General features: G+C 49.4%; 1 protein-coding gene across 1 annotated transcript; it reads right to left on the bottom strand.

Moving 5' to 3' along the window:
* Positions 1 to 1,742: 1,742 nt before the first annotated feature.
* On the bottom strand, positions 1,743 to 4,562 carry KLHL42 (kelch like family member 42). The gene has a single exon (XM_029575316.1). It carries the CDS (start codon positions 4,348 to 4,350, stop codon positions 2,905 to 2,907), a length of 1,446 nt encoding a protein of 481 aa, XP_029431176.1. The 5' UTR covers positions 4,351 to 4,562; the 3' UTR covers positions 1,743 to 2,904.
* Positions 4,563 to 14,681: the final 10,119 nt, after the last annotated feature.

The following is a 14,681-nucleotide window of genomic DNA, read 5'->3' as shown; positions in this document are numbered from 1 at the left end:
AGGAGTGGGTTGCTTATAGTAGGGCTGGGAATAGAGAGGAGAAAACCTTTTGAAGTGCGGTCTCGGGAGCTGGGAGGGGAAGGAATGGCTTGAGGTGTGAGCACTGGTCCTGGTCAGCTGTGAGGCCCCCTCTAAAACCTGGGCCTCTGATCCGGATCTTGGCTCTCCCTTTACAGATCTTGTTTTCAGACTATTCACAGGGAAAGTTCAGACGATCTCTAGGCATGTGGTCAAGTTACAGACCAATTTGCATATTTTGGTTGGCCCACACGCCACTAGTGGGTGAACTACTCCATGGCCGCTTGCCCTTGTGGTGTTTTGACACTGCTTGTGTTTGAAAACAAGTTCTAGCAGTCTGCTCTTAAGGGCGGGTATGAAAAATATTAAAACAGTTAACCAGTATGTAAAGTCTTACTAATTAGTCGATTAACTTATAGGAAGACTGGTCCTTACCTGCTAATTTTTGTCCCTGTAGTAGCACGGATCAGTCCAGACTCCTGGGTTTTGCCTCTCCTCCAGCAGATGGAGACAGAGAAGTTTTAACGGACACCGTCCTATATCCCTGAGGTGCCACCTGGAGTCTGTCAGTATTACACTGAACCCAAGCAGAAAGCTTAAACCATGACTTCCACTATCACACAACCTGTAATGGAGCCATACTCACACCCTGTAAGGGGGTCAGACACTAAGAACATTTGATAAACCTGCAGACTATGAAATAACTAATGACCGAGCGGACTCTCCGTTTCCCCCCAACTCTGAACTGGGTGGGACTCTGGCCTGATCAGGAATGAAAATTAGCAGGCAAGGACCAATTTTCCTTTCCCTGTAAGCACCTGGATCAGTCCAGACGCCTGGGATGTACCAAAGCTTCCCCTAACTGGGGTGGGAGTGAGAGAATCACACTGGTCCCGAAGGAACTGGGCTCTGGGGCCCGGGCGTCCAGGCAAAATGTGTGTGTAGATTGCCAAGTAGCCGCCCTGCAAATTTCCTGCGGCGACCCCTGTTGACATTCTGCCCCCAAGGCCACTTACAATCGAGTAGAATGAGCCCAAAGACCCAGCGGGATCGGACGGCCCTGAGCTAGGTATGGAGACACAATGGCTTCCTTTAGCCAGCACGCAATAGTGGCCCTTAAAGCTTTTTAACCCCTCCTGGGGCCACTCCACAGGACGAAAAGATGGTCCGAGAGACGGAAACTGTTCGTAACCTCCAAGCAACGCAACAGCACTCGTTTCACGTCCAACTTCCTTAGGTCCCTAGACTCGGAAGTAGAAGAATCCAGGTCTGCAAAGGAAGGGAGCTCCACAGACTGATTCACATGAAAGGAGGAGCCCTGCCTCTAATCCGTAGGACGGGCTCCCTGCAAGATAAGGCCCGAAGCTCCAACACGTGCCGCGCTGAGGAGATAAGTCACGAGGAAGACCATTTTCAATGTCAGATCCATAAGTAAGCACTAAACTGCAAAAATGTGCACTTTTTTTTTTTTACTCCTGGTCTATTTGCATGCCAAACCTTGCAAAAAAAAAAAAAAAAAAGTTTGCTGCCTCCTGATTGGTCCCATATGGCCACTAACCCTGTATAGAAAAAATTACCCCATCCCCAGTGGATGTAAGGCCTAGTCTGCCTTCAGTCAAGTCTTCCCTCCCCAACCGAGAGAGAAGAAATCCCTGCCTCTCACCTTTAAAAAAAAAAAAGTCATCCTGAGTTGATCCTTCTCCTCCCGCTGCCTCTCAGCTTAGAGCAGGGGTGGCCAACTCCAGTCCTCAAGAGCCACAAACAGACCAAGTTTTCAGGATATCCCTAAGGAATATGTATGAGAGAGAATTGCATGCACTGCCTCCACTGTATGCAAATCTATATCATGCATCTTCATTGAGGATATTTCTATCCGACTGTATTTCCCGTGTGCTGGTCCACACCGTCCTCTCTTCCAGTACAACCAGGGTAGTGACAGCCCTTGCCCAGTGAGGCCCAATCTGCGTGCACCATGAGTCTGGCCATTAGATGTCACTGTTGTGCAAGATGCTGCAATATCCCCAGCCAGGCCAAACCATTAACCCCTGATCTCATAGCCAGCTGACCAAGAGGACAATCTACATGACAGTCCAGGGGGTGGTGCAAATACCCAAAGCACCTATAGCCAATGCTGTAGCCATACAGTCGCACTTTGCTGGGTTAGCATGTTTTCTTTAGGGTGTCATGTTATCAGGCTTTTCAAAAATCTTTTTTACCATTCCAGACCTCTGCACTTTACCTCTGAATTGATTTGCTGTTGTAGGAACAATTCTTTTCTTTCTGGGAGCCTGATTTCTTCCAAAACAGAACTACATTTTTTGACTGAAATATTTTTCATTCTTTAAAACATTTGCAAAATTTTGAACCTACCAACATGGCCAAAATAATACAAAAATATTAATTATGTAACATGAACAATTTTCAAAAAGAAGCAAGAAAAAAAAGACACAGCCTGGGGGCTGACCCAGTTACAGGAGAAATATTCATTTTGGATCAGAGCTTGGGATGCCCTGACTCTTCTGGTCAGTTGATTCTCTGTCTCCGTCGAAAGCAAAGTTTTATGAGCTGCTGCCATGAGAGGGGAAAAGGAGGGAGTTGTAAAATCCAGCGCTAAGTAAAGGCCTCAGTCAGATGAACCTTGTCACCTTCTTGGCCCGGGGGTGTTAGGTGGAGCTTTTTGTTCTGTTGCTATTTGGTCTTTTTGTACTACATATTTAACATATTCAATCAACATTAATCCTGAATATTAAGAGCATGAATGCCTTTATCTAAATCACATTATCATTCATGGTACGGCACTGCCAGGTTGGTGTGTGGAATGGTATCTTTGACCATAAGAAACTGAAAGGGATCCTGTTTCTTCAACACATTAATCGGGAACAGGGCTTACATTTCCAAATCATTAGGCAGATACAGAGAACACACTGCCATGTTTTGTCCAATGAATTTAATCCGTCTGAAGGACTCCCAGGCGTTTGTGAATATGTTATATTTGAGGTACACCCTGTGCTCGAGGCTAGTGGAGGTGGTGACATCTCTGCTCATGATATAGATGCCATCATTGTGCAGTGTGCAAGTCAAGTTCAGCCCGGACTTGGATGTGTTCTCCTTAAGACAGACCCATTCCTGGGTGGCTGTGTTGTAAGACTGCAATGTCAGTATGTTTTCTCGCTGGGTAGGCTCCTGGTTAGGTTCCAGGTAATGGATGCACCCCCCTACGAGGAAGATTGTGTCCTCCAGCGAAAGCATCTGCTGTTTGCGAATGTGGAAACCGCACAGTCCGAGAACAGTCCACGCGTTGGCGGTGGGGCAGTACTGCAGGATGCTCAGATTCCTGCCTCTTGTGGTGTACCCACCCACGACATAAATTTTCCCCTGGCACTCGCAGGCGGAGAACTCTGCAAGCGGGCCTGGCAGAGGTGCCACAAGGGTCCAGGTGTCGTGCTCGGGGCTGTAGCATTCCACGTTGGAAAGGGATTGTCCCCCTATGGCGTAGAGATTCCCATTCACAGCCAGCAGCTTGAAGTTGGACCTCTTCTGGTTCATGGGCACAATCTGGCTCCATTCGTTCCTGCAGGGATTATAGCAGTGGGCAGCAGATATCTCTTGGATGGTCACCCTGTAACCTCCAACTATGAACAGGTAATTGTCCAGAACCACTGACCCATAGCCTCGCACATTCACCATGGCCGGGGGCAGATTGTTGGTCAAGGCCTGCCATCTCTGACTTGCTTCATCGTACTTCAGCATGGCCCAGGGCTTGTCCTCGTGTGCCAGATTCACAGCGCTGTCAAGGAAGTTGCCAACAGCCAGGAGGGTGGCGGTGCCCCGCATCCTCTTCTCGCGGATGTGGGCCCTGAAAGCGGCCGGGAAGAGCTGGAAGTCTGCCCGCCTGAGCATCTGGTGGTAGTGGTCAGCCATGAAGCCGGCGGCCGTGGCCTGCAGCTCGCCCACGCCGTAGGTCTGGGCCAGCTGATGCAGCCGCACGCAGTTCTCCAGCCGGACCTGGGCCCGCAGCAGCTCCAGCAGGCGCGTGACCTGCAGGAAGGAGGCCGCCTCGATGAGCTCCTGCAGGCTCTCGTCCGGGAAGCTGAGCTGGGAGGAGTCGATGAAGCCGATCACCAGCTCCAGGCCCTGGGGGCTCAGGCCGTGCAGCTGCTGCGAGTCCTCGCCGCACTCCTTCATGCCCGAGCGGTACAAGGCGCGGAAGTAGTCGCTCTTTTCCATCAGTTTGCGCTTGCTGACCTGGAAGGCTCTGTCCTCCAGGACAATCCGGACCATCTCCTCCTCCTCCTCCTCTTCCGAAGCCCGGACTCTGCTCTCCAGCGGCATCGCCTTCCCTCCCTAGCACTCGGGCCATAAAAGGCGCGCTAGGTTGCTTTGGGCTTTCGCGCGGGCCGCGGCGCTTCCCCCCAGATGCAGAGCCGAGCGCAGCGCGCGGGGCTGCCCTTCCGCACGCTCCACCCCGCGCGGCCCCAGGTAGGAGCGATTAAAGTCCTCGCGCTCTAGCCACGCCCCCTCCGCACCTCCTCCTGCAGCCGAAAGCAGGATCACCCCTACCTATTTCCGGGTGTGGGGTAACCCCGCCCCCCTGCTTCCCGCCCGGCCTTTGACCCCGCCCCCTGTTCCATTCCCTGCCTTTAATCCCGCCCCCGCTGCATCGCAGGAGCATCCACCGGGCCTTCCGGGAGCCTCTTCCCATCGTCGGCGGAGGGGCCCGGGTCCCGCGCCGCCACTCCCGTTCCCGGGGCAGGAGGGGCGGCGCGGCAGTCGCTCTGGGAGAAGGGGGGGAGGTGAAAGAGGAGGGGGTCGGCAATGGGTCGCAGGCGAAGGGGAGGGGGCACTCCCGGGCAGGGGGGAGAAAGGGAAGGGGAGAGGCGGCTGCGGCTCTCTGAGGCAGGCGAGGGGAGAAGTAGCAGGGGCAGGAGGGAGGGAGAGGTGGCAGTGGCTCTGGAGGCCAGGGGATGGGAGAGAGAGGGCAGAGGCGGAAATGGTGGTCAGGGGAGGGGAGAGGCCGTAGTGGCTCTGGACAGGAGGGAAGGAGATGGGCTGCAGTGGCTCTAGGGATCAGGGAAGGGGAGGGATGGCAGAGGCTCTAGGATCAGGGGAGGGGAGGGATGGCAGTGGATTTAGGAACAGGCAAGAGGGGCCTGTGCCTAGAACATCAGATTCTGAGGACACCCAAAAATTGGGATGACTCCTGCTGCTTTCTGATTGCCAGGGGTTAAAACACCCACCCTTAGTCCCTTGCCTATGTGCCAAAACCTTAAATCCTACCGCAAGGACAGAGCACTACAAACACTCAGGCAGAAATTCCCAACCAGTGAACCGCGGAGGAACTTCACTGAGGAGTTTTTGCTGCTCTAAGAACATAAGAACCTGCCATACTGGGTCAGAGCAAGGGTCCATCAAGCCCAGCATCCTGTTTCCAACAGTGGCCAATCCAAGTCACAAATACCTGGCAAGTACCCAAACATTAGATAGATCACAAGCTAATCTTGCTTATTAATTACTGTCATATCAGTTTATGGATTTATCCTCTAAGAACTTAGCCAAAAATTGTTTAAACCCAGTTATACTAAGTGCTGTAACCATATCCTCTGGCAATGAATTCCAGAGCTTGAACTATGCGCTGAGTGAAAAAGAATTTTCTTAATTTTTTTTAAATGAGCTACTTGCTAACTTCATGGAGTGTCCCCTGGTCCTTGAGAGTAAATAACCGATTTACATTAACTTGTTCAAGTCCTTTCATGATTTTCTGTACCTCTATCATATCCTCCCCTCCATCATCTCTTCTCCAAACTGAACAGCCCTAACTTCTTTAGCCCCTCCACTATGAAGCCTGTGACTATGGATATTGTTTAAGAAATTGATTTTGGTGGCTGCTTTCTTGTAAATACATTGTCGTCTTGGAAGTATCACCTATTGCATATGTCCATATGCACTTTATTCATCCAGGCTTTGGGTTCTGATGAATAAAGTGCTGGAAGAGAGAGGGCAGTATCTAAACTGATGAGGGAAGAGGGTTATTTCACACCTCCACCATCCTGCTCAGTGCAAGAATCACCTTGGGCCCAGTCCCCCTTCGAGAACGTCTTGACCATTATTTTAAGAATCCAGTTACCAGAGAAGAAGTTTGAAATCCACCCACTATCAACTGGGTGCATACACGTTGTAAGTTTAGTTATTGCCCATGGTTAGTGACAGATTAAGGGGGAAGGAAGGGGGCATTAGCCCAAGACCTGAACCTAGAGGAGACCCCCTACACAGGGGCAGATACAATATGCCGATCGCACTGTAGACGTGGGTAAAATAGGCGCTAATCAATCCCCCAATGCAATAAGGGGATTGGCGCCTATTTAACGTGCATCTAACGCAGAGTGAATGAGTTAGCACTCATCATATGCAAATGCATGTGAATGAGGCTTTTAATTTAAATATTGCATGTTGCCCCACCTTTGGGGCACCATGCGCGCATTAAAAGAGCGGGCGCTGACTGTTCAGTGCCCGCTTTCTACGCGCCTTTATTGCATCGGCCCCAAAGCCAGGATCTATTACTGCAATGATAGTAGGGAGGCTATTAGCTGGGGTAGCAGCTAAGGCACCCTTAACTTGGCTTTGGCCAAGAAAAGATTATTTTCACGTAGAGAAGCAGCTGAATTAGCCATGCTGTATGGGTACGTCCTCCGTGCCACTAGGTGGCGGAGCTCTCTGTCAAAGACTATCGATCTCCAGAGCCTTCTGGTGTGTAGTCCCCTCAGGCTACCATCTTGGATGGAAGTGTTACATCAGGGACCCATTCTGCACAAGGATCTGCGTCGATTCTGTCTTGCAGTCTGGCCATTGAATGGGCTCGGTTGCTGAAGCTCGTTTTTTCACCTGCGGTAATTTACATTCTTCTTCGGGCCCAGAAACTTTCTACTTCTATAGCCTATTTTGGAGTTTGAAGGGGCTTTGAGGCCTGGTGTTCCAAGCAAGGTATTCGACCACTCAAGGTGGATATTTGTTTGATTTTGGAATTTTTACAGGACGGGTTTGACCCTTAACACCTTGAAAGTTCAAGTTGCAGCCCTGGCTTGTTTTAGGGGGAGCATCAATGGAGGACCTTTGTCTTCCCATCTGGATGTGCCCCGGTTTTTGTAGGGAGTTTAGCTCTTTGCCCCCGTTGCGGCTGCCGGTACCTATTCGGGATGTTAACTTGGTCCTCGAGTTTTTGGATGGTCCAATTTTTCGATCACTGTGTACTCTTTCTTTGCAGCGGCTTACCTTGAAGACGGTTTTTCTGGTAGCTGTCTGGTTGGTACATTGGGTCTCTGAGCTGCAGGCTCTTTCCTGCCATGAACCTTTTCTCTGTATGACTCCGGCTGTGCTTCAGCTTCGGACTGTGCCCTCCTTTCAGGGTTTCGTTTTAAATTAGTCCTTTTCTCTGCCCGCATTGAACAAGGACAGAGATGGAGCTTTTGCATTTCTTGGACGTCAATCATCATTTATTGCGGTACTTGAAGATGTCTAAAGCTGTTCAGAAGTCTGATCGCTTGGTTGTGCTCCATGATGGAGGTAAGCAGGGCACCATCTTGCTAATAAGGTTGCCTGAAGGGGGCGCACGTGCTCTCCTGCCCACGGGACTAAGTGTATGGCTGCTGCCATTGACCCTAACCACTGCAGATATGATCTGATCCTGGGCTACCTCACTCATAACAGGCCCTTCACCTGGCCTTGTAGCTTTGAGATCCTCTTTTGGGCCATGAAGACCTTCCCTACCTGTATATTGAATCGGGCTCCTAAATACACTAGTTTATTACCCAGCCCAGTCTCTCTAGCAGTTGTCTGACTATTGATGTTGAAAAGTTGTTTTCCTGGTGAGTCCTGGCTCAGATCAGCCAGTCAGCAAGGACTGAGCGAACCAATACTCTTTGCTTTCTCAGAAAGGTCTCCATCACCATCATGACCTTGGTAAATTCATGCGGTGTCTTGCCAGCCAAATCGCAGTGCTTTGAACTGAAAATGACTGCTTAAGACTGCAAACCTCAAATATGTCTGATGAGTCTCCCTCATTGAGATGGATAAATATGCCTCTGATAGATCTAAGCAGGTAAGGAATTCTGATCCCATAACTTATCTTAAAGTTTCCACCCTGAACATGGGGATCCTTAGGTGCCTGTTTACCCTCTTCAGATCTAGTACCAGACAAATGGTACGTTTTATTTGGCACCACAAAATATAGGGAATAACACCCCTCCTCCCTTTGACCTTCTGGCACTGGTGTTATAGCTTCCGATTGGTGCAACCTTTGTAAATGTTGCATGAATGTCCTCTTTTTTTCATTTGTGACCCCTCTGGGGAAATCATTTATTTGTTTGTTTTTTATATATCTATATTCAACAAAAGTCATCACGTCGGTGTACAGATAACAAAAAGTTAGAAATGTTACATTGTAATAAGATGAAAAGAATAAACATAATGAGGAAAATGAAATAAAAATGATAGAGGAAAAAGAGAGAGTGAAAAATACTTAAGTTGAGATTGGACGATAAATCGATTGATCAGGTTGAAAATGCTTTTTGAAAAAGCCTGTCACGTATACACACACACACATATACACACACAGAGACATATTGGTGAGATGTTTTTTGGTGAGAAGTGCATCTTGCAACTTGTAGCATTCTCGCCGCAGGAAGAGGGGAGAGCTGCCAATAAACTTAACTAAGGGAGATTGAAACTGGTTTTTCCAGATAACAGTGAAAACTTGTACTGGTATAGCAGGGAGTGCTGCAGTGCAGGAGTGAGGTGCACTGGCAGAGCTGGGTGTGGGTCTTGGTACTGGTATAACAGGGAGTGCTTCAGGGCAGGAGTGAGCTGCAGTGGCAGAGCTGGGAGTGAGTCTCAGTACTGGTATAGCAGGGAGAGCTGCAGGGCAGGAGTGAAGTGCACTGGCAGAACAGGGTATGGGTACTGGTATAGCAGGAAGTGCAGGAGTGAGGTGCACTGGCAGAGCTAGGAATGAGTCTCAGTACTGGTATAGCAGGAAGTGCTTCAGGGCAGGAGTGAGGTGCACTGGCAGAGCTAGGAATGAGTCTCAGTACTAGTATAACAGGGAGTGCTGCAGGGCAGGAGTGAGCTGCACTGGCAGAGCTGGGTGTGGGACTCGGTACTGGAATAGCAGGGGCTACTGCAGGGCAGGTCTGAGGGTGCACTGGCAAAGATGGGTGTGGATCTTTGTACTGGTATAACAGGGAGTGCTGCAGTGCAGGAGTGAGGTGCACTGGCAGAGCCAGATGTGGATCTCGGTACTGGAATAGCAGAGGGTACTGCAGGGCAGGACTGAGGGTGCTCTGGCAGAGCTGGGTGTATGGATCTCAGTACTGAACTAGCAGAGGGTACTGCAGGTTGGGAATGAGGGGGGGAGGGGTAGTCTCGATACTGTAATAGCAGGGGAGAGGGGTAGTCTCGATACTGTAATAGCAGGGGAGTCGTGCAGGGCAGGTTGGAGAAGCAGGCCTGTTAGGGATAGGAGGCTCAGTAATGGAATAGCAGGTTGCTGTGTGCAGTGTGCTGTGCAGGTTGTTCCATAGCTGCAGATATGTGCTGTGCTAGCTGTTGGGATGTGGTTAGCGTTATCTGTCTCTCACTTTCATAAACAATAAGGTAGATTAGGGGAAGACGCAGCTGCTCCGGTACAAAACCCGCACGCTGTCCATCAGCAAGCCACAGAAGCTAAATGCATAAACTGAGAAGGCCTTTGTGAAATTTCTGAAGCAGCTGTGAGCATGGTGAGGATGTACAGAAGGTGCCAGTGTGCCTTAAGAGCAGGGCCTTTTGAAAACGAGGAAGGGGCCCCCGAGAGCTGCTTTACAAACATGATCTGTTGAAACTTTCCCTGGGAGTGGGTGGCAGATCTGCCCTGGGGCTCTGTGGGACAGTTTACAGCCGATATCGACAGGAATCGGGCAAAGAAATCTTTAGGAGCAGCCAAGCATTTCCTAACTGCAGGGACTCTGTCCGGAGAGGGCATGGGGTAAAAGCAAAAAGTGATCGGGGATTTCGGACCATGCTGCTGGATATATAAACCGGTCCCGGACTTAACCACACATTCTGGCTACTGAAATAATGGCGCTGGCATGTGGTAGAGAGGGTGCAGCAGGGGCCATGGGTGGCTACTTGAACTGGTGGTGCTGGTGCACCCGAAAATTTGCTACTGCCAGGTGACTCCAGGACTATTGAAGTTCATATTCACTTTCCCAGGGGGCGGCCATGCAGCTCAGAGAAAGTTAACAGCACTTGGGTGGGGGTAGTGCTCAGGGAATGTTTTACCTCCCAGCCCTGCATGACAGGGTCACAGTATTAACCCCTCACACTGAAAGGCCGTCTGATGCCCTCCTTCATGACACAATAAACCCCCACTGACCCCCCCAACACCCCCGTTACGCCCTAACACAGCATGAAGATTAGAAGCCTGCCCACCCCCCAAGTCCCCCCTGATCACCCTTGCTCCGTTCCAGGCAGACAGAGAGGCGCTCACCTCCTATAAAGCCCAGCAGGGTCGCGGTCACGCCAGCTCCCAGCCATCTCGTGCAGGGGGGAGCGTGAAGCTGGGACGAGCTGGGCCCCACTCTGGCAGGGGTGGGCAAGGGAAGGGGGAGGTTTCAGGGGGTGGGTGGCCATGGCACAGGCAGCCCGAGGTTGGATTATGGGTTTTAGGGAGATGGGCAGGGAAAAGGCGCGACGGTTACAGGGTATACACGCAGCACCCCCGTTCCCCCAGGGCCGAAGTGACCCAGCTCACCTGCTGAATACTGCAGGACCCAGAGTAATAACATAAAGACAGCGCTGCCAGGTATCACAGCTTGAATCAGGCCCTGGCCAGGCCCTTTCACCCGCCCCCTTCCAACAACCCTGAACAATTCTGACAAATACATACAAAATCACCTAAACTATCCCCAAATCATATCATCAAAATATTCTTTTCCTGGGGTTGCCAAGCTCACCTCAGATCAACCAAACAGGTGGATCCACTGCTGGTTTTTTGCCCCATTAAGAAAGTCAATGGGAAAATCAGAACTGCAATCCACCTCAAGCAACGGGGTGGGAGTAGAGAAACTGACCTGGGGGAGAGGCCAATCCTATCTTCCTCTGCCTCTCTCTCGTTGCCTCCCAGCCCTAGCTCCCAGCTGTCTGTGTCCCCCTCTGCTCAGCTCCTTAGGGAAGGGATTTATCCTGCCCGAATACTTAGCACCAGTGCACATCCGTATAAAACTGTTAGCTATTATTAAGTCTCACCCTCTCCCCTCACTCTCTGTCCAGTTTTTTTTTAGATTTTCAGCCACTGCCCAGCATCTCTCCCCTCCCCACCCTCTGCTCAGATTGAGAGCACAGGAGATGCTGGGCAATCTCTGCTGCTGGCAGCCCCATCATCTTTCCTTCCTCCCAGACTGACTCGTCTATCGTACTCTCTCGTTCCCAGTCCTCCTGCCAGTGATGCTCTCAGCACAGATCGAGCAAGGCTCCCCCAGCAGCAGTGGCAATCAGCAGGCAGCTCTGGAGCTCCCCCTTCTCAGCAGCCAGCAGAGACCTCTGCAAGTCGTTAACATGCAGACACGATGCCAGGTGCCAGTTGTGGTCACTCTGAGCTGCAGTGTGCAGGAGGTGGCTGCCCACAGGCTCTCTCTCATGCATTTCTCTCTCTCTCTCTCTCTCTCGCCTCCCCCAGTAAGGGGTGACCTCAGCAGGCTCTCCAAATTCCCAAGCCTGACCCCCCCAGTAAGAACATAAGAACATGCCATACTGGGTCAGACCAAAGGTCCATCAAGCCCAACATCCTGTTTCCAATAATAACCAATCCAGGCTATAAAAATCTGGCAAGTACCCAAAAACAGTCTATCCCATGCTACTGATGCTAATAATAGTAATAGTAGTAGCATGGCTATTTTCTAAGTCAATTAATAGCAGGTAATGGACTTCTCCTCCAAGAACTTATCTTAATCTTTTTTAAACCCAGCAAGACTAACTGCACTAACCACATCCCCTGGCAACAATTTCCAGAGTTTAATTGTGCACTGAGTGACAAAGAACTTTCTCCGATTAGTTTTAAATGTGCCCCATGCTAACTTCACGGAGTGCCCCCTAGTCTTTCTATTATCCGAAAGAGTAAAAAACCGATTCACATCTACCCGTTCTAGACCTCTCATGATTTTAAACACCTCTATCATGTCTTTTAGCCAGTTTGCAATCCACGAAAGGACATCGCCACCTATCCCATGACTTTTTACTTTTCCTAGAAGCCTCTCATGAGGAACTTTGTCAAATGCCTTCTGAAAATCCAAGTATACTATATCTACCGGTTCACCTTTATCCACATGTTTATTAACTCCTTCAAAAAAGTGAAGCAGATTTGTGAGGCAAGACTTGCCCTGGGTAAAGCCAAGCTGACTTTGTTCCATTAAACCATGTCTTTCTATATGTTCTGTGATTTTGATGTTTAGAACACTTTCCACTATTTTTCCTGGCACTGAAGTCAGGCTAACCGGTCTGTAGTTTCCCGGATCGCCCCCGGAGCCCTTTTTAAATATTTGCAATTTCAAGGGTCAGATTGTTCCATGTCGTAAGGGCAGTATTGGGGTTGGTACAATTAAGGTTAGGCAGAGCTTTGGAGAAGGCAGAGGTCAAATCTTCACTAGGGCAGGATTTTCTGTAGGTAATGGTGGTATTAACAGGCTTTTGTTCAATGCGTGTCTTAATGGAGAGTGCGGTTTCAATAAGGGAGAGGTCTGACCATGGGACCATTCTGCTTTTTAATTGATAGGGATAAGTTAGAATTTTCTTAGCTCAGGTGAGTTTTTAGTTACAGGCACTTGGACTACTTTTCTAATTATTGGAACCTCACTGTCGGGATGCCCTAACTCTAATGCATCATTAGTATCCTTTAAAGATACCTCTCTCCGAACCATGCGCTGCTGAGCGACTGTCGGCTTTCCCCTTTGATCTAGTTTAAAAGCTGCTCTAGCACCTTTTTAAAGGTTAGCGCCAGCAGTCTGGTTCCACCCTGGTTAAGGAGGAGCCCATCCCTTCGGAAGAGACTCCCCCTTCCTCAAAAGGTTCCCAGTTCCTAATAAAACTGAATCCCTCTTCCTTGCACCATCGTCTCATCCACGCATTGAGACTCCGGAGCTCTGCCTGCCTCTGGGGACCTGCGCATGGAACAGGGAGCATTTCAGAGAACGCTATCCTGGAGGTTCTGGATTTAATCTTTCTACCTAAGAGCCTAAATTTGGCTTCCAGAACCTCCCTCCCACATTTTCCTATGTCGTTAGTACCCACATGTACCACGACAGCCGGCTCCTCCCCAGCACTGTCTAAAATCCTATCTAGGTGACGCATGAGGTCCGCCACCTTCGCACCAGGTAGGCAAGTCACCAGGCGATCCTCACGCCCACCAGCCACCCAGCTATCTACATTCCTAATAATCGAATCACCAACTATGATGGCCAACCTAACCCTTCCCTCATGGGCAGTAGGCCTTGGGGAGATATCCTCAGTGCGAAAGGACAATGCATCACCTGGAAAGCAGGTCCTTGCTACAGGATCCTTTCCTGCTACACCTGGTTGGTGCTCTCCCATCATGAGACCTTCTTCCTCCAAGTCAGCACCAGGGCTGCCAGTCTGAAGTTGGAACTTGACTACTATGTCCCTGAAGGTCTCATCTATATACCTCTTTGTCTGCCTCAGCTCCTCCAGGTCTGCCACTCTAGCCTCCAGAGATCGGACTTGTTCTCTGAGAGCCAGGAGCTCTTTGCATCGCATGCACATGTACAACTTCTCACCGGCGGGTAAAAAATCATACATGTGACACTCGATGCTAAAGACTGGGAGGCCCCCCTCTTCACTATTCACTATATGTCTGGTAGTGGCCTACAGGGGAATGATCAAACTCTCAATAAGGTGTGGGGAATTCGTGAAGTGAAAAGGCTGATTTTTTTTTTTTATCGGTTTACATAATAACTCGGAGAACAATAAGACTAAGGTGTCTTATTATTATTACATTGTAACAGTAAAAAAAACTCAGCTTATTACATTGTAACAGTAACTTAGGTAACAGTTTGGAACTTAAGTGTGATACGCGGGCAGACATTGAGGCTTCATAACATTGTAAAGTTTACATTGTATCATGAGATTGGGATAGGAAAAAGTAACAGATTAGGTTTTGAAACACGGCTATGTTGCATTTACAAATTCGAGCGGGCGAGTGCATAAGCAGGAATGACTTAAGTATCCTCCTTTGTACATTTGGAAAGTATTTAAGATGGCAGTTTAAACTTTATTTTAATATGCAATGTCGGAAAAAGTCTTAAAAAAAATATGACACAGGGCTGGATTTTAATACCTATGCGAGTATTAAAAATAAACACACTAACTTCTGTTTATTAGCTGCCTTACTGACTATAAAAAAGCACAGACACACAAAATAATATACCCCAATAGTTTACTTCTCCCCAATACTTTAAAAACATTTTCCCAAGCAAAACTTACTGATGCCTTTCAGCCACCAGCAAGGTGATCCTCTCCTCTGTGCTCTCACTGACCCCTATGTGTTCTCCCGCTTCCTAGGCTTATCACACAGCAGGCACAGCCCTCTCCTCTCAAGCAGCATGCAAATGTAGCAGGGCTTT

This window comes from Rhinatrema bivittatum, chromosome 13 (genome assembly GCF_901001135.1).
Source record: "Rhinatrema bivittatum chromosome 13, aRhiBiv1.1, whole genome shotgun sequence".
NCBI classification, from domain to species: Eukaryota; Metazoa; Chordata; class Amphibia; order Gymnophiona; family Rhinatrematidae; genus Rhinatrema; species Rhinatrema bivittatum.
Note: the sequence above shows the minus strand (reverse complement) of the source record. Positions and strands in the feature narration are given on the sequence as shown.